This window comes from Tauraco erythrolophus, chromosome 6, assembly GCF_009769465.1.
Source record: "Tauraco erythrolophus isolate bTauEry1 chromosome 6, bTauEry1.pri, whole genome shotgun sequence".
NCBI classification, from domain to species: Eukaryota; Metazoa; Chordata; class Aves; order Musophagiformes; family Musophagidae; genus Tauraco; species Tauraco erythrolophus.
Genome location: NC_141470.1, coordinates 28,616,622 through 28,642,652, shown reverse-complemented (window position 1 = coordinate 28,642,652; position 26,031 = coordinate 28,616,622). Strand labels below are relative to the sequence as shown.

Below are 26,031 nucleotides of genomic sequence, written 5' to 3'. Positions count from 1 at the left end.
CAAAGCTAAAAATTTTGCACAGGAGCCCCCGTGCAAAAAAGAGGAAACGGGCCAAACTGGCCCTCAGCTCTCTCTCAAATTAGCAAACACTGCCACAAGGCATCTGGATGACCCCAGCCCCCCTGCACCACCCAAATACTCTGGTGTCAGTACACAGCTTGGGCCAGGGAGCAGGGAGTGATCAGGGGCCACTAAGACAGCAGGAGGCTTAGCGGAGGGGAATGGTCTAAATGCTAAAAAGCAGAGTCCGAGTGGAACAAGTAGCCCCGCAGGGAGAAATGGCTAATAGCTAACCTGACAGAGCCAGGGAAGAGACCCTTGGGCAGCTCTACAGCAAGGAGAAAACTGACAAACTGACAAAGACCAGCACCCTAATCAGATACTGTCCCCCACCTGGGAAGAGAGACCTAGCCCAGGCAGCACATTACCTTCGTGAGGCAGCTGACCCAGTGAGGAGGGGATTTAACCCCCTGGGCTTGGCAGATGCAGGCTCTGGTGGCCACCTACCCAGTGGAGGCTGCAGGGAGGCCCAGGCCAGTTCCTTGCTCAAGTCACAGGAGGGATATTTCAATACAAGGCATTCAGGAGAGCAGATTGCAGAAGCAAAAGCAGCCCTGGTTGCTGTGCCTGCTCCAGGGCCCCCGGCAGCTCCAGCATGAGGAGCAGCAGAGGAAAGTGGATATTTACACTGGGTCCCTTCCAGGATTTGCAAGCACTTTCCCCACTATGAGCAGTAGCAGCTTCCTGAACACCCTCCAAATCGGCTCCCTGCAGGCACTGAACTGGAGCAGGCTTTTATCCCTGCCTGCAGGGGATGCACCAGGCTCCGTTTTGCTAAAAAAGGAAACACTATTTCAAGAATTCAGTTAAAAAAAAAAAAACCAAAAAAACACAAAAAGAGCACCCATCAAACAAACTCCAACATGGACACTTGCAGGGATCCCTGCTCTCCTCACGGAGAAGAGATAAGCTACCCCAGCACTTCTCCTCTCACTACTGGGCAGACAACGGTCCTTGCTGTTCTGTGGGGCTGGAACGTGCCACCCTCCCCAGGGAGCTGGGGCTGCGCGTAGGGCCAAAGCCTCATGCCCCGGCACGCAGGCACTTCCCCTTCCAAGTTGCCAACCTTGGGCCTGTTTGTCCCAGAGGAAGTCAGCTGGGTTTGCCTTTCCTCTAGGGGGATATAAGCAAGGCCAGTGTCAGCTGCGGATACAGTCAGAGCACCACATCTCCCATCATGCTGAAGCCTACACAGAGTGGGGTGCCTGCAGGGAAAGAGGGGCTGCACTGGGCTCCCTCAGCCTCCACGCTCCTCCCAGACTATCCAGAAAGCCTTGCCTCTGAAACACTGGGGCAAGCACACCTTTCCCCACACTGTCCATCCCAGGAGGTTACTCCTCCACAGTGCATCAGCCCTGCTACCTTATTCTAGCAGAGATCACAGGTGAATTAGGAGCTGAGCATCTCTACCTCCAAACCATTTATTTGGTTACTGCTGTGAATTGTTCAGGCTGAAACAATTCATATTCTGACCAAACAGGAAAAACTCCTACTCTTGGAAGAGGGAGACCTAGCAGCCTTGTAGCCTCCACAGGGCAAAGTCCCCCAGTATCTAGAAGGGACGAGACCCAGCCCTATCCTAGAACATCTCTTGCTCCAACCTTCCTAATGCTCAGTTTCCCGTTCGCTGTTCCCATCCACACGCTGGTGTGCCTCCTCCGAGCCATTCGGCTGGACCTGCGCTGCCCCGCAGAGCTGCCTATGTTCGCACCCATCCCCGTTCCAGAACGTAGCAGAAAGAGCAATTTCCGTATTTCCTGCAGCAGATGTCACTTATTTTGATTACAACTAGGGCACCAACCTTTGGTCACTCTTTAAAGGCAGCCTAAAATATTATGAAAAAGCAAATTCTATTTAGCATCCAGTAGCTTTTCAAAACTCAGTTCTACTTGGTCCAAAAGATTTGTCCGTGTGGCCAGATGCAGCAGGGACTAGCCCAGGCACGCAGGGCATAAGGTATAAAGATACAACGTGCCAGTGAAGTAAGGCTAGAAACTCCCTGCTAACACCCTGCCAGGCCCAGACTAAGGAAAGGGATGTCTTTTAGCTCAGGTAACGGGAACGCTGCAACTCAAAACCAACAGCAATGCCCTGACAGTACTGCAGCTGCTTTGGGAAGGTGCCAGACCCACCCCGCTCTGAGCCTGCCTTGTGAACAACCTGATCGCTCCAGCTGTGCCTAGGGCATACAGGATGCATCCTACCAGGCTTCCATGGTAGGACGGAAGGAAGGTACAAACCGAGGAGGAGATAAGGCAAAGGCTCTTGGCACGGAGTAGCTGTTCCCTCACAGCTTTGGCACACAAGCGTTCAGCACCTGGGCGGAAATTTGTGATCCAGGCCTGGTGCACTCCAGGGTGAGGGTTAGCCCCAGGCCCTAGACCTTCCCTCAAGGCCACGCTCTGTTACACTGTGCTGGAGAAAGTTCTGCTCAAAAAGACGACTAGCTAAGGCGGTCTGTGCCAGTCAGCACAGGTACACAGATGCACTGACAGAGGAGAAGAGGCCTTGTGCTGCTGCCACAGGGAAAGGCAGTGATCTTCATAGTGTTCAGCAGTTCTATTTTGCTATTCAGGCTCACCAGCTCTCCAAGGGCTCCAGCGTCCGGCATCAACCTTCCCAGCCAGGCTGGAAACGCTGCTGGAGGGACAAACATGCCTCAGCTGGGTAATTACGGGAGGCACCTCACCCACTACACCCCAGCAAACACTGAATAGTACCTGAGTGGGTGACCCCAGAGGGGTTTGGGCTAAATTCAGCTTCCATGTGTTGGAGTCTGACAGATAATACAGCTTATGTGCCGTGAGCCTGTCCTTCACTTGTCTGCCAAAAGCACGGGGCCTGGAGTGGTGTTTGCAAGTGCAGGACATGCTGCTACCTGAAGCACAAGGGCTGCCTGGCTCCCTTCCTGCTTCAGGTGCCTCTGGGGAAAGGCAACATGCACATTCAGTGGTGAGAGATGGCACTTGCAGCAAGGACATCTCTGCCACAAAACCCAGAAAGCCTGCCCTAGCCCAGACAGCCCAGCTGAGGCAAGGGGGGTGAGCTGGGGCTACTGGGAGCTTAAACAAAAAAAATCTTTGCTGAGGAAGAGACCAGAAGGGCATAAAAACTGCATGTGAGGGAAGGAAAAAAGGAAGGCAGGTCATCTGATAGGGTAGCAGACTGGTGATGAGCCCTGGAGGAGCTGCACAGACTGGCAGGTGGGTTAGGACTCCACTCAGCAGCCGGGAGACCAGCTCCTCTTCCCATCTGGAGCAGCAGGTCTCCTGCTCACTTACTTACACACTTTCTCCACCATCTCCACAGCCCTCGCCCTGCTCATCACCCAGAGGATCAATGGTCCCTTTGCACTGGAGACAGCTTGGTCGCAGCTCCAAGACAAGGTGGGAAAGTAGGGAAGGTGGGCACAGTGTGCTGGTGTGGGCTGGCCTGGACTCAGGCCTCCACATCCTCAAAGAGCTCCTTCTGGTGGTCCAGCAGGAACTTGGTAAAGGTATTGATGGGGTTGATGGCTTTTAGGGTGATGGCTACATCTTTGGCCCACAGCAGATTTGGGCCAAACACAACTGCCAGGTTGGTGTTTGTCATCTTGTTTCTGTCACTGTGAGCAGAGACCTATGTGGAAGGAAAGAGACCACTGTGAATCTTACAGAACCAGCAGCTGCCCTCTACCCTCCCCAAAGCCAGAGCTGACAGACTCCCAAGGGCAAACGGGAGGAAGCTGAAGGCCCAATGCCAGAAGACAGCTGGGTGAAACACACAAGATCCAGCATTCAGGAGGTGAGGAGCAGTATCTTGCTATTTGCCACTATGGCTTAACCACCAGGCCATATCATAATAGGACCAAGAGCACTGTCAGCCAATATCTTTACAGTCCAGATCACCACTCAAAACAAAATCATCTTCCCTCTTGCTAGAATAGCTTTACAGCAGAAAGTTCTGTAGGGCAGGTTCAAGACACCTCTTCTAGTCTAATCTTCTACTCAGATATTTTGCAGTTGTATCTCCACCCTGGGGAGCTTTGAGCCTCCCTGGTACACACCACATAGCCTTAATGCCGGCCTGCACCTCTCAGAGCTATGAGAAGCAACTCGCTTAGGCTAGTTCATCATGATTATTGTTGATCTTTGGATAACAAGAACATAAAGTTAAGAAAGGCAATTTCCTAGCTTAAGACCCATGTGCTCTCAAAGGCAAAGAGGAAGCAGGCAGTCAAAAAGCTGATCCAAGGCACTGGCAACTGAACTAGAATACGACTGCCCACCTTTGGAGCAGCTCACCTGCACCAGAAAGGCTGTCAGTACACGGAGCACTTGGTAGTTTTCTTCTGGCAGAGTCTGGAGTGTTTTGCGAACAACATCCACACGATTCACCTCCTCCACACCTAAAAATCAAGAGAGACAGGACAAGCAGGTCTGTGAGGAATCCTCAGCACTCACTCTGATAAAAGTCCTCTTTGCAGTTACAGGGTATCCCACGCAGGACTGCCCTCTCCTGAAGATATATTTGCCCTTGGCCAATGCAACGTTCAGAGAGAAGCATTCTCTTTTTACAACTCACTCTGGAAGTTCACAACATGGCTGTAGAGGCCAAAAGTGAGAAGGGGCTCAGGTAGTTCCCTCAAGAAGGTCTTGAGAATCACAGCAGGGAGGTGGACATCTTCATACTGCTGGAAATCTACAGGCACACCTGAGAAAGTAAAGCAGAGACTCAGTGCTTACTGGCCAAAGCAGGACCTCCTCCAGACAAAGAACAGGACATCGTGGTGAGAACCCAGAACTAGGGAAGCAGTATTTTAAAGAACAACACAGAAAGGGTACTGCAGCACCACATCTTCTAGCAGAGTGGAAAAATATGCCCCAAAAGCATATGCAAACCACTGCTGAATCCAGCACTACTACTTTAGAAGTCATCAAATGAAACAGATGACCAAGTTTCTTCCTGGTCATCTTCAGGCTCTCCAGTATAACCCGACTAAGATGGTATATCCCACCCTGAGAAACAGAGACATTTTCAGGACAGAAAAGGGCAGCAAGACGAACGTGAGTGGGAAGGAAAATGCTTTCCACAGAGCAAAAGTATCAGATGCTTCTCCCACGCAACTCAGGTCATACTCTGATGGGGCCTCACTTAGAGGCCCATCAGAGAAGGAGTGAAGCTATGACGGACTAGTTCCAACACAGTTTCAGTTGGATAGGAGTAGTTAGGGAATGAGAAGGGCTCTGCTGAGTTTGGGCACTTACCCATGTTGTATTTTTGCTGGACCTCCCTGACCACCTGTGTATTTGCTGATCTCCGGAAAACTCCCTCTGTAGCAAGAGCTGTGAAGTGAGAGCAGATGGAGAAGAAAGATCAGCCATCTGAGAGTCTCTAAAATGCTGGTCTTAACAATCATAAATCCATGCTGTGGGGTGTTCAGATAGATGTCAGCAAGTCCCTTTTTTAGAGTACGGCAAGTCTTTCTGCTTCCACTTCCAGGCAAGGGACATAAGGAGTATTTTGTTACTTTTATACAAGTGGGAGTATGGACAACTGGAAGAAAAAGGTCTCCCAAGCCTTGCACAACCTCTATTGAAGCTAACTCACCTAGTTCAGGCCTTTACACCTTACTCTAGACTGCTGTTCTTCTGTATCTTACCACACTCTGGATGGGAACTTGGCTGGAGGAAAGGCCACTGACACAGAATTAAGAGGGGCTGCAGCTTCCCCTGAACACTTACCATGCTCCTGCAAATGAGCAATGGTGTCTCTGACCACCAGAGGAACAGGAGACTGATCAGGGCTCTTCTCCCTGAGACTGTGGGAAGAGACAAAAGGTTACAAATGACTAGTCCTCCCTGCCCTCCATGCAGCCGCTGAGTCTTGAAGTTGCCCACAGAAGCTCTACCACATAGGATCTTGCTATCCTAGTCCCTTGTTCAGCCAGCCTTCTCTTCACCCATCATGCTACATCATTCACTAGAGCAAGTATGAGCCCATTACTACACCACAGGAATATTTCTCTATCTTCTGTAAAAAACATAGCCTGTAGATGCCAGGGCAAAGACATTCCCAGAAGGCAAGGCTGCTAGTTATGAGCCAGGCGAAAAGGGTTAAGCTTCCTTTTTCCTTTCCCACAGGAGCAAGGGCAGAAAGAACTTGACACATGAGAGAAATATATATGGGGTAAGTTCACCACTCCACTCCTGTAACGGAAGATATATCAACCTAACGGCTGTTAGGGAATACCTAGTGATGCCGAGGTGTTTGCTGCCACTCTCATATTCGATTCTGTATACCATCTGATAGCACGGAGCTGTTCACCCATCTCAGGCTACTAACAAGCTCAGGCACACACCACCACGGGGGTTACATTTGGAAATACTTTGTTGAAGCTGGGGAATGTGTTCCCCAGATTCCATCAGAGGATCTGTCTGGCCACACAGTACTGGCTCCTCCTCATTCCCCAGGGAGGCAGACGCACACTCGAAGTTAAAAATACCTTCAACACTTAGCCAGTATCACTGGCCATTGCCGATGTCTGTGTTTGCCTGTCACCGTGCAGGAACTGGGGGTGGGTATCAGTACGAGGGTGAACAAAGTGCTTTTAAAATAGAATTTATGATATGGAAAAAACTAAGAAACAGATCTGCAGCACTGCTCAATCAAAACAGCCCTACAGACACCTCGATCAGCCTCCTACAGACTTCCTTTGCTTAAAGGAAGTTTCTAGTGGCTTAAAGCCATCCCTATGGCCCTTATTTTCTTCCTCCCTTAGCGATCCTTAGCTGCAGAAACAATCTCATCCTAATTTAGATATAATCTAGCAGGGAATCAAGAGGGTGGAACTGAACTGAGTCAGCCAGGGTCTGGACATGAGCACAGAGTTCCTCAGAAGAATGATTAAAGCTCTGTAGGAAGTCTGAACTGCAAGAAATTTTACAGCCACTTTTTGCTGCTGTTCAGTTATAAATACAGTCATCTCATGTCCAGCAAGTCAGGGCAAAATCAACACAATCCAGAGATACTCACTGCTGAAGCGAGACTCCAAACTGCTGGTTTGGCAGCGGTGGGCGTGGGGGTGTTGGCTTCTGGGGCACTTGTGAAGGCTTCTGAAGGGATCTCAGGTATTCATCATATCTGTGGCAAAACACAGGCTAGTAAAAAGCAGCTCCACCTCTCAGAAAAAGCACGAACGCAGCACTGCACATTACTCACTGCACACCCACTGGTAACAGCTCCAGCCTAGCATAGTTGATTCCACCTATGCAGAAGGCAGCTCTGAAGCACAAAGGCAACAAGAACAAACATCTGGTTGCCAGAAAAAAGCAGGGAGAAAGGAATGTCTATCTGGAATCAGGAACCGGAGTAGCTGAGGATGACAGACAGTGTAGGCAGGAGGCCAGGACAGCACTGCTTGTGATGAAACAGTTGCATGTGTGTGTGAGGGACAGGGAATCAGCCTGGTAGGACCAAGATCATGGTAACTTTGGGAAGCCCCAAAGACAAGCTGAACTGCGCAGAGTGAGCAATGCAGGTGCCCAGACACAGCAAATCCACACCACGACCTCCAGGTCAGTGTTAAGGTCAGCAGCTTGCAGAAAGCCCCTGAGGGGTGAATGGGAGAGGCAGGACTGGTGCTCCACTGAAGGAGCCTTTTAATTGAACGACAGAACTGGGCACTGAGGCCAAGGACACACAGAAGTAGGAAGAGAAACAACAGTCTTTAAGGCAATTTGCCACCACTCCCTCCAAAACCACCGCCTGAATGGAACAATTTCTTCCTCCCCTTGCCATTCCTCCAGAAAAGTCCTCTCTCACAGAGCCCTAAGCAAATGGGAGACAGGCAGCGCTCTCACTTCAGCACTTGGCTTGGGATCCCCAACTGTTCCAGCTTCACATACTCTTCCAGCTCACTAAGGAAGTTCACATAAAAAATCTTTCGTCCAAACTTAAAGCTGAAAAACATGAGAAAAGTAGGTATGTGAGGAATCTGGAAATCCAGTATCAGAACAGACTTCTTACAGGCAAGAAGAACACAGGTCTGCAAGAGATATCAATAGGGCAAAGGGGCAGGTGTGGCTGAGCAGCTGAGATATCGCCCACATAGCTCTCCAACTCCATCTCTTTTACCAGCCTGCAACACTTTATTTCTAACTTGGATGGATAGAAAGGGAGCAGCACAGAGCTGCAAACTCTGGAGGTTCCCAAAGCAGTACTTCTTGTGTCTGAGTATTTCTGAGCTCAGAAACAGGAAGAGATAGCAGAGGGTGAGAGATTTCAAGGTAGGCTCGGCAGCCTGGGCTCATCTTGTGCTCCACTGAGAATGTCACATTATTCTCCTGCAGTGTGAGGATGTGAGTGAGCCTCCTATAGCGCTTCCTACCTTATCAAAGGCTTGAAGAGAATCAGCAGGGTCTTGATGAACATGGTTGGGTGCACAATATACAAGGCTTTGATGTTCTTCTTGTACCTGCCAAGAGAAGCTAAGTAAGAACGAGCTGCACTTTAAGCAGAAGAACCAACCTTTACACAAGACTAAGGCACCTCAGGTGCTCCGTTCCTTTTGCACTGAGCCTCACCACTCCCCAGCATCCACGGCCTCTGCTCTCCCATGCTATGTAGCTGTGTCTGGCTGCTCAGCAGCCTAAGGGCATGCTCTACCGTATTCCAAGATTCACCAAGAAGTAGCAAGCAGCCTCACCAGGAAGCAACAATTATACCATGAGGCTGACACACTTGCACGGGGTCCTGGTTTTGCTGCTTGCCTGTTGGCCTAAAGGACATAACTACAGAAGGAGCTGTTTATCCCAGGATTCAGCCTGCATTAAACAACCCACCTCCATACAAGAGGCAGAAATAAGTGATAGTAAATTATGATACCAAGCTACATGGGGGGCCTGGAGAAGATCCATGTTAGGCTACAGAACAGCATGTTATACCCTTGCTTGCTGCAGCCTTACTCACTTGCGATCAAATTCCCTGTAGGCATCTCGAAGCCAGCTCAGGGATGGCTTGTTCTCACTGGTCAGACCATGGTGCAGGTACACCAGTGTGTAATCACTCTCCACATACTGGTCCAATGTGAATTTCAGGTACCTGAGAAGAGACAACTGCTGAACTCACTTCATGCTCTGCCACAGAGAGGCTCTTCCTCCCTTTGGGCCTCATTTTTGTGTGCCGTAACAGGATTTGCATCCCCAGTAATGGAGGTAAGCACTTTGGGAGGACATGTCCAGCTAAAAAAGCTACTGCAGATAGATTTGACCTCAGGAATCCAGCACCTGGGAATTATGTCAGGCTTAAGAAGCTAACAGCAGCCTCCTAAGACACTACTCACCCCAGCAGTTTCACATGATCAAGTTGATGACTTGGGGGCATCCGGCAGGCACTGAACAAAATTACTTTCCTTCCATATTTGTCATCACCTGCAGATGAAATGCCAGAGATTGCAGTGAGTTTAAGGTCTACACTGTAGTCTGGGCAGCAAGGGGTAAAGAGAGAAATGGAAACCACCATAACAAGCAGAAGTCTGGGTTGTCACAGCTACTGGCAAAGATGAACCTGATTTTCGGCACAGTTACCATGGGCCTAGTACAGAAGCAGAAACCTGAACACCAAGGGCTTGGCAAGTCAACAATGCGAATGGAGAAGAGAGTCCATGCTTCAGCCCTGAAAGAGAAGGAAAGATGGGAAGCCAGGATGCCTCGGGGCACATAGGGATGGAGGGCCTCAAGTACAGAGCAGAGTGCTCAGAGCATCAATCCTGCAACACTGCCCCTGAGCACTGCTCCTGATGCATGTGTGCCCAGGGAGGCACAGGGAAAACTGCCCCTTACAGGCACAATAACCACTCCTTCCATCCTGCACACAGTCCCAGATTAACTGCCTGTGGTCTGGTGCATTTGTTTCTTGCTTCACCTGAAGCTTAGTCCTGCACACAGAACAAAGCCATTTCATACTCTGGAAACCAAGAAATTCCTAGAAACAGGGCAGTCTCAGCCACATCCCAGAGACAATAAGTGAGCAGCATCACAAGCTGCTTCTACAGATGGACCAAGCAGGGCTGCTGGATTCTCCAGGGGGATTGAAGAACAAGCTCTTCACTGTTTCCTAGATTTTTCCATCCACTGAGATATTTTTCCAGCCTGAGCTGGAAGCAGCTGCAAAGTGCAGCACAACAAAGCATCCTATGTACAAATGCAGCAGCAAACAGTCCCCATCACACTGGAGCCAAATAACCCATAAAGCACCCTCATCTCGAGAAGGACACTCCCAGACACCACTAGAGGCTTCAGAGACAAGAAGCCAAGTTTTCTCCAAAGCAAGCAGACTTCTTCCAGCAGAGATCTCAGCCCCATGAACAAAACCCAAGTAGATGGGCATGGACAAGCTTAGCAGACGTGCTAGAGGAATTGAGAGATTTAGATAAGTAAGAACCAGGTCACAAATCTTTTGGACATATGGATTTTGAGGAAAAGTCTGGTTCTCTCTCAGACACAACACCTAATCCATTTTCATAAGGATGACTTGCTTTTTAGCACCAGTGAAGATGGTTCCTTTAGTGTGAAGGGTTAAAATCTTCCCATCTTTCTTGCTACTCACCCTGCTGAGAGCTATGTTTTCCTGTCAAGCAGAAGGTGCATGGAGCAGTGGAAGGGGCTACTGAGGTTATACTCAACAACACCCTCCCTCCTCCCTTACGGCACAACTATCCCACATAGACCACAGCACCGAAGAGCAGCAAGGATCGCTACTTACGCAGGACAGCCCTGCAATACATCATTCCTCTTGAAAGATATCCTTTTCCCCACACTGATTTACAGTATTCGGCCATTTTCTCACCTTTGTATGGGCTCTGGCCCTCAACTATCGCTTGGTTACACTTGTGGTGCAGCAAATGAGATCTCAAACTGAACCCAGAACAGCAAATCTGAGGCTTCTGGGAACACTGACTGTTAGTAACAGATAACCACCTGTAGCTGCAAACAACAGCCAGAGAACCACCCATGACATTAAGAGGCCACTTTAACCCTCTTTTAACCCCATCCTGGCCAGAAGAACAGATTCTCTCTACTTGTTCACTTACATTTTTCCCTCGCGAGTCCCATTTTCAAGTCACTCACCAGACAACAGAAGAGACAGAACTTATTGACGCATACAAGCCAGATCCTCTACAAAAGTTCGGGACACTGAGGCAGTACCAGGTACAGACCAGGAAATGGGTGGCATAGGCCATCACATTGACATACACATGCGGAGGCAAGGGGCAATCAGGGAGGACGCATGACCCAGAATGCAGGAATAGGAGAGAGTGATGCAAGGCTTATCTGGAACAACCAGATACAGTCACAGCCAGGCCACAAGACCAACATCACATTGCATATCCCATGGTAGCCCACTCTCTGCCTAGCCCAGAGTTTCTTGATCGCTTGCTATGAGCTTTAGGGCTGAGTCTAATGCACATAAGCTGTCTATAAAACAAAGGTGCAGGCTACAAAGTCCTGGGCAGGGAATATGGCATATTGTGACTCTTCCCAGTGGTCTTGAGCCATTCATATGTCTCCCTCTGGAAGACAAAGGGTCCTGCCTGCAGAGAGCTGCAAGGAGATGGCAGCATCTGAGAATCTGTTGAGTTTTGTAGTGATGAAAGAGAATGGTTAAAAAGACTACAGATCTTTGCAGATCACAGCTTTGCATTAAAATCAGCATAGGTAGGTACTATCTTCAGTTAACTGAGAGGCTGCATTTCACACCAGAGTGGATGATCTGAGGGCCAGAAGAAGACTGCAAGCTTGATCAAGGCAGGCCTTGGTTGTGAAGAACTGCAGTACAGTAACCATGTTCATGCAATGTTGCAGGTGGCCACACACTCGGCTCAGGCTCCTGGGCACTGATTTCCAGACCTGACAAGTCACAACTCAGGAACCATATCACTTAAACATCTTCCTCTGGAATGACACGAAAGCCTACAGCAGAGTCTATGCAAAGTCTAGAACCTCAATTCACCAATAGCCTTGGTGAAAAGGTCTGGGATCACTGGTAAAGAAAAAACGGACAATCCATGATTCCGCCAAAAGGGACATGGCATGTTTCCCCTGGATAATTTCCAGGGCCAAGTACGAAAAATAATCTATAGTCCCTTGGATGACTGAAAAAGGAGTGGCCCATTTTGCCTTCCAAATCAGAATGAATTTATGGATGAGACCTACACAGGAACCAGCATGCCCATGAGTTCCAGGTTTCACTCCAGTTTCATCACACTGAGCTCAGCCCGTGGACACAGACACTTTCGAAACAATCAACTGCCAATCCTGTTTCCACCTGACATATGTCAGATCAGTCTGGTTCCTCCAGACATGACAAAATTCAGCTCCTGAACATCAAAGCTGAACAATGAGTTGTTCCAATTATAAACAAGAACATAAAGCCCATTCCAAGCATTCTTGAGTGTCAGAGGAAACTGCCTCCAGGTGGCCTCTCTGCCTCAGTCCGAACAGATTCTTATTGTGTTTGATCTTTCGCAGATGCTCCATCCCTTGTACTGTTTGCTCTCCTGTTTGCAATATTAATCTTATGTATCTAGGTTTTCCCCCCTTGTTTGCAATTGCAAATTGCTAAAGTTTGCGCTGAACACAACTATAGACACTCAGCTTCTCAGGCTGTCTCCTGCCTCTCCTGAATGAGGAAGGCTCGACAGTTATCAACAAACCAACAAAGAAGCAATTACGTACTGCCAGTACTTACAGAGCATTCTGATAACGTGCGTACCTTTGTGAGTAAGTTCATACATTGAAAATATTTTCAGTCCACACTGAAATTAAACTATCTCCCTATAGGAAATAATTCAGATATTTTGTTTTTTTTAATAACAAAGAACAAGACAGCAGCCAATATGCAAAGCCTATCCAGTCAAGACAGTCGCTCATCTAAAGAGATATTGACTTGTAACACTGAGGGACATGCTAATTCTCCTGAACATTGTTATGCTGCTTTTAAGGCCCAAAGTCAGTTTTTCCTCTCATTCCAAGAGCAGCGTTTCAAGGCACTTGTGAGATGAAAGGCAAGGAACACCATTGCTGTGGTTCCAAGCCCTCAATGCAGGACCATACTTCTAAAGGGCTGAAGAGTAAACATTGAGGCTAATGTTTCAGATGGCAATCTGAAGCAATGCAAATGTATCAGAGCAGAAATTCATATCAAGGTAGCAGTACTTCCTGAGGCAGGACTCTACATTAAATGAATCTATAAAGCCAACACGGATAATACATGCTCGACTTGCAAATGCCACTATGTATTTCTGAAATACATCACTTAGCCTTTATGCCATGATTGGAGGCTATCCTATTACTCAGCTGGCAGCAAAACTGCAGTCCAGGGACCTTGCTTATTCCTACCTTCATCAGGTACCCTTGGCTGAGGTTCCACCTCGATGAAAGATTCAAACGAGAATATCTGGGTACTTTGATACTAAGAGAACGCAGATGGATAAAACTCGCCACCAAATGCTAGTGTTATTGATAAAACAGCAAAGTTAAGAGTTCAGGGACAAGGAGAGGACACCACTACATAATTCTGGAACATTACTACACAAGTTTTGCAAAGCTTAAGACATTTATCAGAGCCACTCTCAGTTAAAAACTTCTTTAATTTTATTTCAGGTTCCTGTCAAGCTTATGGCACAGCTGGGCAGTGTTTAAGTATAGCTGGTAGATTTTAGTTGTCTGTTGAATTCCAAAGTGAATTTAGTTCCTCAGAAAAAGAAAGTAAGGAGTTCAAAGTAGAAGTATTTTAATATATGACATCTTCTACCTAGATATTCCCAATATTCAAACACTGTCAGAATCATAAAGCCTTACCAAGTGACTACAGCTCTAACTGATATTAAAAAAAATATTAGAGGGTCAGATTAAAGAATGCAAATGGGAGGATGCCTGAGAGTATGGCAAATGAGGGAGAACAGCCCACATAATGATGTAGCGAGGATCAGAATTTCCATGGACTACGCAAAGGTCTTGGCCTGCTGTTCAGAAATAGCAGAAAGAATTTCACACCAGAAGAGGGTTTCATCTACACTGAGAAGTATGAAAGTACTGGCAGCCAAATTCTTAAGGCTTGGGACTGAAGTCCAGAGAGGATTAACAAATGCTCAGCAAGCATAGAGCAGTCTAGCACAGCTTCAGGCTAGAATGTGGAACAAGTTACCAAAACACAACATCTCTGGTGCCAAATGGAGAAGAAATAGATAATAGTTGCTTTCAGCTGGAGAATCCAGTTTAAGTGCCAGCTGCTTGGCATGTGAGAGCAGCAGCAGATTATATGAAGGAATAGGAAGCGATCCTAGGATGAACTTCCAAAGCAGACATCACAACAAGGTGAATGTGAGTTCAAACTGATCTGGTCCAAGCAGGCCACCACCATGACAGAAGAGGAACGGGGTTCACACTGAGACCCAAGAGCCCCAATGTGCCCAAAGGAAAGTCCACATGCCAAATTTGGCTCAGATGATTCTGCTGTGCCTGAAGCAGAGGTGCAGCCCTCAGATGACAATTTTGTGCAGCCTTTGGACTCCTGAAAATTGTCAGTGCAGCCTGAGGCTGAGCAAAGTTTGGGCTCCCCTGAGACAGTCCAGCTACAGGCCACAGTCATGCTAAAGGAATACCATGATCTACAGTACCAAACGTTAGTGCCACAAAAAATCTACCTACCTGGTTGGGCCCCATCATGTGCACCCTGGTCTGGAGGAACAGAAACAAAGTTATAGCAAGCCAAGCTTTGCACCCTTTCCCAGAAAGTAATCTTGAGTATAAAGTCTCAGAGTCTAGCCAGACAGCCACTGTGATGCATTTAGTTGCTGTCTTGCAGCTGTCAAGCTCCTTCATCTTTTCCCCATGCTCCTCTCCAAAGCAACCCTATCTAACAATTAGAGGCAGTAACAGCAACCCATGATTCCCAAATCTCTTTCTTGAATTTGCAACTAATTCTGTATAATCATAGTCAATTCTCCGGCCCTTACTGTTACGCTTCCCCTACCACCAAAATGGCTACTGCCATTTTTAGAAGGGTTAAATGCAACTAATTCTGAGTGATAAGGTCCTTTGAACAACCTCAGAAGTGTACAGAGGATAGCATCATACTTCATGAATAACATATCCAATAATCTGTTCTGCAAGAAGCCAAATTTCACTAATAAGCTGAAGACGGAGACAATTTAGAACTTCAACGAACCCATAGCTTTTTCAAAAAATATCTTTTTAGTAGATTCTGAATTAAAAAAATAAACTGCCAATTAGAAAAAGAGAAGAGGTTTCTATGGGCAGGAAGGAGTCTACGAAGCCATTTATTGCCCAGTCACTTTCCATCACTCCCACAGGTAGGTAACTCAACAGACCCACATGGGCCTATCAAGACAGGAGGCTGAGCAGAGCAAGATTCTAGAAAGAAATTCTCTGTTCCCTTGATCTCCCTTAGAAACTCTCCATTCCCTTGATCTTGCATGTCACAACATGGTGAAACAAGCTGGGCTTGCTTTGGATGGGCCCAGCTCTACAGAAGCAACACATCATTCTGTATCATACAAATACTTTTTTTTAAAAAAAAGGTCAAAGCCAAAAACTACACCCAAAAGCAGCAGAAATGCAGGCACCCTGTATTAATGGAGCCAAAGGATCCTTGTTATCAGATGTCTTTGCTGAGCCCATTAGCCACCAAAGACCCACTGCAACATACTTCCAACACAAGTTTTGTCTGCAACTTCTGCTTTTGCCTGTTTAGTGAAACGGCAGCTACTGGTGCTCCAAGATTGATTTTTATCTCCCCATGTCAGTCACCAACAGGAAATCATCGGCACTAGTGACAACTTTGGCTCCGGCAGTCAACAGCCAGCCACAATGCTTTTTAGGTATTTTCAGTACCAGATGGACCATTAAAAAAAGATGCACTGTTGAAACTGCAGTGCAATCTAATAACATGCAAGAAGGTACACCTCCAGCTCTCCACCGTGCATTCCCACTTCAATAGCAAGTCTTACACACGCTAGCATTACGCCTTCTCTGCAAGGGTAGCCCTACAGACTGTCAATTAATCGTGTGAGGCAGTGGATTTCCCACAAAAAATAGCAGAAACATGCTCTGAGCTTCAGCAAAGCTCTGAAGTCACTGGGCAAGGATTATACAGCTGAAGTGTAAACAGTGATGTCCACTCTCCTGACAGCTGCTACACCAACTTTTAGCCTTCACGGCAGAGGAAAATTCATACACCAATCATATGTTAAGCCCCAGTTTTCTTATTTCAAAAGGAAGAAAGATGGTTATTGTGCAAAATGGAAATGCTGATGCACCTCATAGCTATAGGTTTGCATATTTATCACAAAGGTGAGACCAATATTTCGGAATGGGCAGAAGAACAAAGAAGGAACACATTGCCAGAGTTGTGAAGAGCCCTGCTTTTCTCACATAGCCCCATGTTTCCAGTAGGCACTGCCATGTCCAAAGACTTCCTTCACACTGTTATTAACTATCTACCATATTCTTGCAATTCAGCTTCTGCTGAAATTCAAGGCCAAGATTATGTCACGCTAGCCTGCCTCAGCCCACAAGGAGATGTAATCAGCACCTTTTTCATATAAGAATTAGCAAGAGGAGACAGAAACTCTTAAACATAATAGAAATTTGGGATAGTTCCTCAACAGCCTTCAACCAGAAGCCTGTGTTTCCTCCAAACGCTATGTGATGTGAGCAAGAATAAAACCTAAACTTTGCAGAAGTGGTTTACATGGTGAAATCAAGATGCCTCTGCTCCAACTTCTAGCCACACATAAAGACAAATTTCTCTGCTACAACGCTCATAAAAAGAGGAACTCAGAGTCAAGAAGAGCACAACCATGCAGAAACTTCTCCGGAGCCTGCGCAAGACACTCCAGAAATACACCTTGAGGCAGGTCTGAAAGGGTAGGCAGAGTATCATCTCTTTCCTTCAGAAAAGCATTATCCCAGAACCAAAAGAAGGTTTCCCAAAACTAAAATGTCCTGATTAATAACGCCATCGTACTCCCTCAGAACTGTGGCCTAGATGCCTTTTGCTGCCATCTTCCTGTGACACACCACCACATGGGACAGCAATGACATGCCTGCTACTTCCCCATGGACAGCCTCTTCCAGGAAGATCCCAGTCCCCAGAAGAGACAGAGCATAGGGCACAAAAGAGAGCCTCCATTGAACTGATGCACTATTTTTAAGTGAAAACCAAACTTCTTATTTTTCTAGCAAATTCTGCAAAATGTTTTCCAATATTATTTTTCCTCTTTAGGCCAGATAGCCAGGATATTCAAATCCAGCAAGCCTTGAACTGAATCAGAAATTAAGGTCAGCTAGAAAATGAGCATGCTAACCTTTTGTCCTCAAAACTGGGCTTGTAATAAGTTATTAACACCATGCACCCATCCCACAAGAAGCAGTTACGTTCCTGACCACACAGGATAACCCTTGGATCATGGAGTTCAGCCCGAGGATAGGAACCAGCCTTCTGCTTTTGTCTCAAAATAGCATCATCATCCCAGAATATATTTCAGGGAAGGCAGCAACAGAGTTAGCCATATGCTTTCTGCTCTGAAGTGCAGAAAAGGGAGGGACAGGGAAGAGAAAGCTCATAAATCAGCAGAATGGATAAAACCACCCTTGATCTGCTGCCATTTGCTAGCATTTACAAGAGAAACAGGGTGGAGCTATTTTGTTTCAGGCTCAGTATGGTGAGCATTCATTGCACCTGAAGGTGCTGACAAGCAGTTTGTCAGTAGAGCCAGATCCAAACAGTTTCATATTAAACCTCTAGTGAGAGTTTGATTCTCCAGGTTACTTCTAATAGGCTTTGTCCAGACTTTCACAGATTGTTTGCCTCCAACAACAGCCCAGAGAACATTACCCTGTTTGATTCTCCAAACAGTTAGCATTATCAATTATTGACCAAGAAAACTGAACAAACAGCGTCACCTCAGAGCCCAGATTACAACTCAGGCCCCCTTGATCAACTTCATAAATCCTGCTTCCAGAAGATGAGACATCAGCAAGCCTCAAAACTATGTGGCAGCAAATCCAATATCTGGAGCTGTGCTACGAGCTCTTCCAATGCCAAGAAAGGCATTGCACCATGTTCTGTGTGTGGGACCATCATAGGCTTTGAGATAAACCAGCTACTGGTGAGAATTAGCCAGGAGCAGCCAACAACAGAAGTTTCTCTGAGCTGCTTCTGTACTATACAGAGACACGACAGGGACCAAGAGCTCACTGGAAACAAAAATTTAAACCACGACAGGGAAGAGATCACTTTCATAATGCAGGCATACCTCCCAGTCAGCCATCATACCACCCTAAAATCCTTTCAGGAAGTTAGATAATTCTTCATTTGCCATCCTAGACAATATGTCAAATGGCTGCATTCCAACAGCCACGAAGACACACCTCCACTGGAGTGATACTCCATTCAGCTTATGAAAAAACACACATTACCTTGAAAATCCCGCAGAAAGACTGGTGCTTACATCAGGAGGCAGCACACCAAGCATATCCTCGGTTTGGGCTGACATTCCAGTCTTATCAATGTCTCTGATCTAAACTCGCTGCTAAGCACTTTGTCTGAAGCTTTGTCTGAAGCAAACACCAGTATCGTTTAACTCACCAGCTCCCAGAGTCCAGAAACACCAGTTACCTCGACCATTTGCATTACAAATATTCTAGTTATTATCACTGAAATGGTGGAGTCCACACATCTGTCCCTTCCCAGTTTCAATAGTAGGGAGGCCAGTGCAGACCTTCGAAAACCACAGCCCGGAAACTCCAGCCCCAAGGAAAGGAAGGTTAGTAATACATTTGCAAATGAAAGCCCTTGTGGCAAATCGACAAGAGGCAATGGCCCAAATGCTAAACACCTGGCCTGTAACCTGAGCAGTCAGAGGCACGCAGGAGATAAAGGACAAGTTTAGAGTTTGCCATTATCCTTTTGTTCCCCAGAAGAAGTAACATGAGAGGTCAGGAGAAAGAAAGCTCATTCTAAAAGACAGCCCAGAAAAGAATATCAGGACAAGTCTTACCAAGGTAAGTGCCTGAGAATCTTCCCTCTGTGGTCAAACCCGGCTGCAGAACAACCCTGAAACAGTAGGACTCCAGCTTGTGCCTCTGCTTCGCAGCAAATTCACACGTGGGGCAGGGACAAGGTAGAGAGAAATGGCAATAGGAGGGGCAAGAGGGGGCTATAGATAATCAACGAGGAAGTGTGAATCAAGTCACGACAGGTTAAAGAGGCGCTTTTTTTTTTTTTTTAATAAGGAATGCAAGACAAACTGGGATTACCTTTCCCTCAGACTTACCACAGCAACCTAAAAACTAGCCCCAAAACTCTTATGGAGGCCCCAGCATTAAATCGCCAAGGGTTAGTGTAATCAAAATAATATGGATAAGACAACCACACAGAGAAAACCCAAATGCTTGTGACCCTTAATGATCAGGTCTTTCCTTGCAGTGGGATATGGGCCAATTCCCCCTGTTTCAGGTTCCTGTAAACGCTGTTTCTGGACAGGATGGCAAGCTCTGGTCATTCAGATACAAGAAAGCTGCCAGACCTACCGTGGATTACTCAGTCAGCTGAAGACCTTAGTGCATGACTAGGTAATTTCTGTGGCATTATCCTGCAAAAACCTAATCTTGTGCTCAGGATATAGTCTAAGGCCACATCTAAAACAATTCAGGAAAAGCAACCAAGTCCCACTAATGATACGATCTAGACACTAAGAGCCAAAAAGGAATGCAAGTTTAACTAAGGTCAATGAAAAATTACACATTTTGCAGACATTCAAGAAGTTTGGTGCTCCTTCTCTTTATGATGCCAGCTGTCATTGCCATTTGGATCTGGCACATAGCAGATGTCTCCACAACCCCATTAGAAAGACCTTTCCTCAGCCCAGCTGCAAAGACATCAAAGGAGAAAACAGAAAGACCACTACCTGCTACTTCCACAATGTGGTGCCTGGCGATATCATAGTAGGGATCATCCCACTGCAGGTGAGTGACGGGCTCAGGGGAGCCTTTGGAGTCCTCTGCACAAAACACAAGGAATAAGCAATTAGAAGGGATCTGGAGCACCTTGGCGAGGGGTACAACAGAGATAGAAGAATGAGAAAAAATGGCTCTTCAACATGGGAGGGACTAATGTATGCACGTGTCCACCTCAGAAACCCACATTTGAAATTCGGACTGGGCAAGTGCAGTCAGAAGAGACCTGTCAATCCTATAAGGTCCATACATGTCCCTCAGACTGTACACCCTCTCAAAAACGACTGTTCAGGTATGTCACAAATATTTACAAAGACCAAAACCCAAGTGCCAACAGCACCATCGTGGCTTTTTAGAGCAGGAGGATCTTAACATCATCCCTTGACGGATGGCCATCCTATATGCCCTTGAGCTAAATTCCTTGACCTCTTTGGGCAGCAGTCCATAGCATAGGATTTCAGAGCAACAACTCAGATCTCCAGCCCCACCTCCCACATGGAAGTTCAAGATCCTTCTGCTCAGGAAGGCCAAACTATCCTGCAAGAGACCATAGCAGAGAACACAGACTTACAGCATGTCTGTACTGTCAGTACCAAAGTGCAACCAGCTACAGGACTGATAAGAATATATTTACATCAGCTGGCTCTGAGCTTTTTACTGTTGTTTAATAGCACGGTTAATTCACTTGGGTGTGGTGCAAGATTAATGTGTCTATAAAGCTTTCAAATGGAGCTGGGGCTCTCTGTACGTGTAGATATGACCACAACACTGCAGGGCAAAACCCAGACCCCAAACAAGCAGGATACTTACCTGATTTGGGAAAAGCAGGGGCTTCATCTGCTGGCCAGCTCCTATCATCTATGGAGGCCAGTTTCAGCTGGCTGAGGGACTGGTTGGTATCATCCAAGTTCAGATCGTCCTGAAGCTCCGTGAGTGGGTCTGTAGCCATGGTCCCCAAATATCGCAGTATGTTCTGCAGCGTCTAGAACGAGGACTGCAGAGATCGCTAGGTGAGACACAGAGATCACAAGTTTACCTCCCCATAGAGGCTCTTCCTCTTCTCACTGATCTTCCCCAAATCCTCCCTTATATTTACTTATCCAGAGATACTTCCCCTCCCCCTTAACACAAACAGGAACTCCTCCTCCTCCCAGCCAGAAGCACCGACATATGTCAGATTCTTTCGTGCCAACTGCTATCAAAAGGCCCTCAGGAGCCTGTTCCAGCCCTCTCAGCAAGTCTCCGCTTGACCACAGCTCTGTCCAGAGTAGTTTCTCTCCTGAAACAGAAGCAGCTGCAAGACGCTGAGGAAGGTGACAAGCTACACCAGTCCCTGCCTGATACACTCACTGTACCAGCTTTGAGCTCCCCTCCTTCCGAAGGGCTGGCACAAAGCCCAGCTGTTTCCACAGTTAGCCCAGTGCTGGAAGCTTTCCCAGGAATCACCCCCCCCTTCTCCTCATAAGGGAGGGCCAGAGCTCTCAACAACACTGAAGTGGGTGCTTCAGTGTGCTGGGATCCGAACACAGAAGTGAACAGCTTCTTAAAACAGGATTTCGTGGGCTGAGCTAGTAAGACAGGGAGAACAATATACATACAACCCTCATCTCCTTTCGGCATCACCCAGCAAATCCTTTCTCCTACGCGAGAGCAAGCAGCAAGGAATCATCTCTCTAATTTAAAGCCATATTGCTAGAGTGAGTATTTTTCACCAAGCATGCCATAACACTGAGGAGACCAAGGAATTAAGAGGGTCTGAGAAACAGACAGCTCAGTGTGTTTGCTGCTGCTTGTAAATATGTCTCACTCTCACCTGGAGCAGGAGATATGTCAAACCCAGGATTGAGCTACAGCATCTCCTAAGGGTACCAATTCTTAGAGATGACCCCCTAGGAAACAGCTGTTATCCTCTAAAGTCAGTGTCCTGGAAGTAAGCAAGGAATCACTGGAAAGGACAGCTACATAGATCTGGATTGCTCACATAGACCACACGGACAGTAATTCAGCGGCCAACAGGCGGCAGGCCAAGAGGAACTGTAGCAAAACAAAATGACACCTTGCATCAGCAAGACTCTCTGTAATGCTGTTTCTCAGACAGGCTTGTGCTTGTTTTGCATTACGAGGAGAGCAAAGGGTTCAAAGATGATCTGAGGAGGCACAACACCTTTGTGTGGAAAGACTATATTCCCAGTAAAGCTATTTCTTTTAACAGAATGGAGGGGAGTAACAATGTTTTGCATCTTTCATCTGTAAAGCTGCAACATGTATATTTATCTAGAGAAGATGAGGAAAACGTTACTCAAACGTGAACGCAAAGAACAGAAACTGTAAGAGATGGAGCATGGGAAGGCATCATGTCCATGCTCAGGGCAATACTCGTGACCAAGCTTGGGGATGCATTTTTGAGAGTACAGGAAACTGGATATTCAGTGTTTGTCCTCTCCCTCTGGATCACTCCATGCTTACTACTTCACATCTGTTACCAGTTTACAACCAGTTTTCACCTCTCTGGGGCTCCCAAAGGGCTGGGAGCTGTCGCTAAGCAAATGAAATTAGATTCCCAAAATATGAGAGCAAGATGTTTATGGGCAGCATATTGCCAAGAAAGCAGGGCAAACACACAGGGTCTGACCAATGCAGCCAAGCAGAGACCCAAGCAAAATTATTCCCTGCCCTGCAGTGAGGACTGTGAGAGCTGTCTGACTTCCTCTGATCTCCGAGGGACAAGCAGCATGAAGTCAGGTTCCCTTGCACCGTGAGCTCATGCTGGAACCACGCAGCAGCAGAGCCAAAGGACAAGGACTCCCCACCCGTAGCAGCTGATCCGATTTCTATGGTAACATCAGGCATCAACTCCCATGACTCAGTGTGCTTAAAGCATTCCCCACTGCAGCTCAGCAGCCCCTAAGCATTCCCAGCTCCCAGGGACTTCTTGGCCTTGGTGGGGACAGTGGACCTATGTCCAAATGCTGCCATCCATTGAGACGCCTTTCATGTCAGGTTCTTCAGGATGCCCAGTAGCAACAGTGTCCCCAAAGTGAGGTCCTGAAGCACTTAAGGACCAAATCCAAGTCTTCCCACAGAGTAGTGATGGAACTGCCGTAGGGGCAGCAAGACACCAAGCATCCTCACTTCTCCCTATGTGGCTCACAACTTGGCTTCACAGTCAACTTGTGGCACTTGATCAGAGGCAGAAGTACTGGTTCTTAGACAACACTGGGGGATTTCCCCTTAGGCATAAAATTAATCCTAGTGTGGCACCGTGTGGAAGAAGGAAGTCGTTAGTAGGTTCCTTACGGTTCCATACTGGAAAAAGAGCCCAGTGGACAGTGCTCTTGCCATAGCCTCCCTTACTCCTTGACGAGGCAGACCAGAGTCCTCAGATACCTCCATGTGCTTTTCACAGTCCAGCAGGCAGCTCTGTTTCTTGGCTCTAGGTTAGTGCTCCATGGCAGAAATGTTACTGGAAGGAGGATCCTAAGCAGAAGATCTCTTCAATTTCAGGTCCTTCTCGTGAACCAGACTGTAGCTCCCACTGAGTTCTAGAAGGCTTTTGCAGAATCTTCCCCAGCCAATTCCCAACAGTGCAAAAGACAAAAGCATGCGGTCTCACATCAGGCAACCCTAGAACAGCTGAGAAATATAATTCTCTAAATGCCTGGGAACTATCAAGCACTGAGAAAAAGGGACCTGGACTTAGGATGTAAGAAACTACTTGGGGATCTTAGGATAAGATCACTTCCTGACAGTGCAGCTGCATGAGATTTTTCCCTGTATACTCAAAAACGACCCATAAGCAGGACCTGTCTTTGAACAGAAAGTCCATCCTCTATCAGTATAAGGTTTAAATGGTTGTCAAAATACAGTGCCTCACAATAATACAATGTAAGAACCCCACTTATTTTAGATAAATGTCATGACAAGATGCAAGTGATACACCCTGTACCGCCAATCATAAGGTAAGAAAAATGACATACCTAGATTTAAAAAGTAAAAAGCCTAGTCAAACATTTAAAAACAAAAGGATCACAATTGACATCAGAAGCATTTACTCACTGCCAGGCTCTAAAGAGCCAACTGCTTCCATTTTTCCAAGCATTTGTTTCCTGCACCTACAATGGTTGACCTGAACACTTGCTGTCTAATAAAAACTGCCTTTCTTGATAACAGAGAGAGATGTGCTGGAGAACAGCACATTCTGCTGAAGGAAAGAAACCTCGGCCCTTTAAAATACAATTTTCACACAAATTCTGAGCTGGAGATTCTTTATACAAGATCTCAGCAGAATTTACCCAGGGAAGACAGTTCACTTGTACCTCTGAAGTCTTGGTAGACGCTTTTTATCCAGACTGGTTTTTTCCGCAATTCCAGTTTCACTACTTTTCCATCACTTATTTCTAAGCTGCACCTACTCGGCAGTTTCCTTTTCCTGTTCTTTCTTCCAGATGTACTATTAATTCAAACGTAAATCAACACATCAAAATATGTCCATGCATGTATTACCACACCCTGAACCTGTATTTACACACAATAAAGAATTACAGAAGCCAAGCGGCCTCTTCCTCCCTGCCTGATTAACAAGCGATGCTCAGACCCAAAGGAATCCCAGTTCTGGGGCAGATGTATTATTTTTCCGACTCTGCTGCCATCTGCACCTCCTCCCAGTCTCATTTCATTTGCACAAATGTCTGGTTTTCTGTACACACCAATCAAGTCCTTGCTTTTTGCTATAGTCTACCGAGAGCATCACTACCTCAGTACTGCCCTGAAAGAACCAAAGGGTCAAGAGCCACACTGGCTTTGTTTGGTGCACCGTGAACAACTGGCTCAGGATAGACGTGCTATTGCCTGGGGAAACTCTTTGGCCCTTCATTATTGTAACAGCTTTTTAAATAAGCAGCCTTCCTTCCCCAGTCACCTCAAAACCTTTGCTGAAGGCCACCTCCATGCCCACTAGATATCAGCCTCCTGTTAGTGGTTCTCTGCAGGGTCTGACAGCAAAAGCGTGGAGCTCAGCTTCCTCTCTCGGAGTCCTCGCACAAGGCACAGCGGCCGCTCTCAGCGCCGCGCAGGATCCACCGGTCACATGCCGAGCACGGGAGGAAACGGGGGCACGCACAGCCCTACAGGCGCTGCACCTCTCCTCCTCCTCTCCGCCGTATGTCTGATCGCTCCCATTCCCTCAGACTCAGCTCTTGTAACAACTCAGAGCCAACTTCAAGATCCAAATAAGAGGATCAAAGAGTCGCCATTCGCACTGTGGAAAGAAAACCCCAAGTTCCCACAGTACGTGCCAGCTGCACAACCAGAGGGACATCTGACAGCCCCTGCTGTTAGACACCAAAAGGGACAGCAAGCAACCCCCCTCCCCACCGCAGCTCTCTCACACCGTCTTCTGCAGCCACCGGCCAGCGCCCGCCGCTGGGGACGGGGCAAGTCGGCAACAAGGGCTGCAGAGCCCGATCCGGCCCGGCCCCGTTCCAGCAGCTCCTGCAGCCCCGTTCCCCACCGCCAGCACCAAAGAACTGACCAACACTCAGCGGCCCCGAGCCCCTGTTCTGTTCTCCCCGCCCGGACGCCGGGACCGCCGCGCCTGCCAGTGCCCGCGGCTCTTCCCGCCGCGCCCCGCAGCCTCCGGCGGGGCGGCCAGCGAGCACCCGGGCTGTTTCCCGCAGAAACAACCGCCTCCTCGCACGGGGCAAGCCCGGCGCTCCTCAGGCTCCGCAGCACCCGGGCAGCGGGGTCAGGGCTCCGGGCCCAGCCCCGGCCCGCCCGCTCAGCCTCAGCCCCGCCGCCGGGCCCCTTCCCCTTCCCTCCCCTCCCCGCCGTTCCCCCGCGGCCTACCCCGGGCTCCACTGCCGGCTCTCCTGCACGAAGGGCCCGGCTGGGCTCCCCGGACACCACGTCGCGCCCACCGGCTGTACCTGCCGTAGCTGCCGCCGCCGCC

At 47.7% G+C, this 26,031-nt stretch overlaps 1 protein-coding gene across 3 annotated transcripts; it reads right to left on the bottom strand.

Moving 5' to 3' along the window:
• Positions 1–356: 356 nt before the first annotated feature.
• Positions 357–25,971, bottom strand: ARHGAP1 (Rho GTPase activating protein 1). Of its 3 annotated transcripts, XM_086613490.1 has the most exons (14): positions 25,929–25,971; positions 20,895–21,078; positions 20,036–20,128; positions 14,751–14,780; positions 9,383–9,470; positions 9,010–9,141; positions 8,429–8,515; positions 7,902–8,000; positions 7,075–7,182; positions 5,784–5,860; positions 5,307–5,384; positions 4,624–4,752; positions 4,344–4,447; positions 357–3,678 (listed from the first exon to the last, which is right to left on the bottom strand). In XM_086613490.1, the coding sequence occupies exons 2-14, from the start codon at positions 21,031–21,033 to the stop codon at positions 3,499–3,501; spliced, it is 1,344 nt and encodes a 447-aa protein (XP_086469616.1). In that variant the 5' UTR covers positions 21,034–21,078; positions 25,929–25,971; the 3' UTR covers positions 357–3,498. The 3 variants fall into 3 exon arrangements, with proteins under 3 accessions (XP_086469616.1, XP_086469615.1, XP_086469617.1); XM_086613489.1 differs by lacking the exon at positions 14,751–14,780; XM_086613491.1 differs by lacking the exons at positions 7,902–8,000; positions 14,751–14,780.
• Between the last annotated feature and the right edge of the window lie 60 nt (positions 25,972–26,031).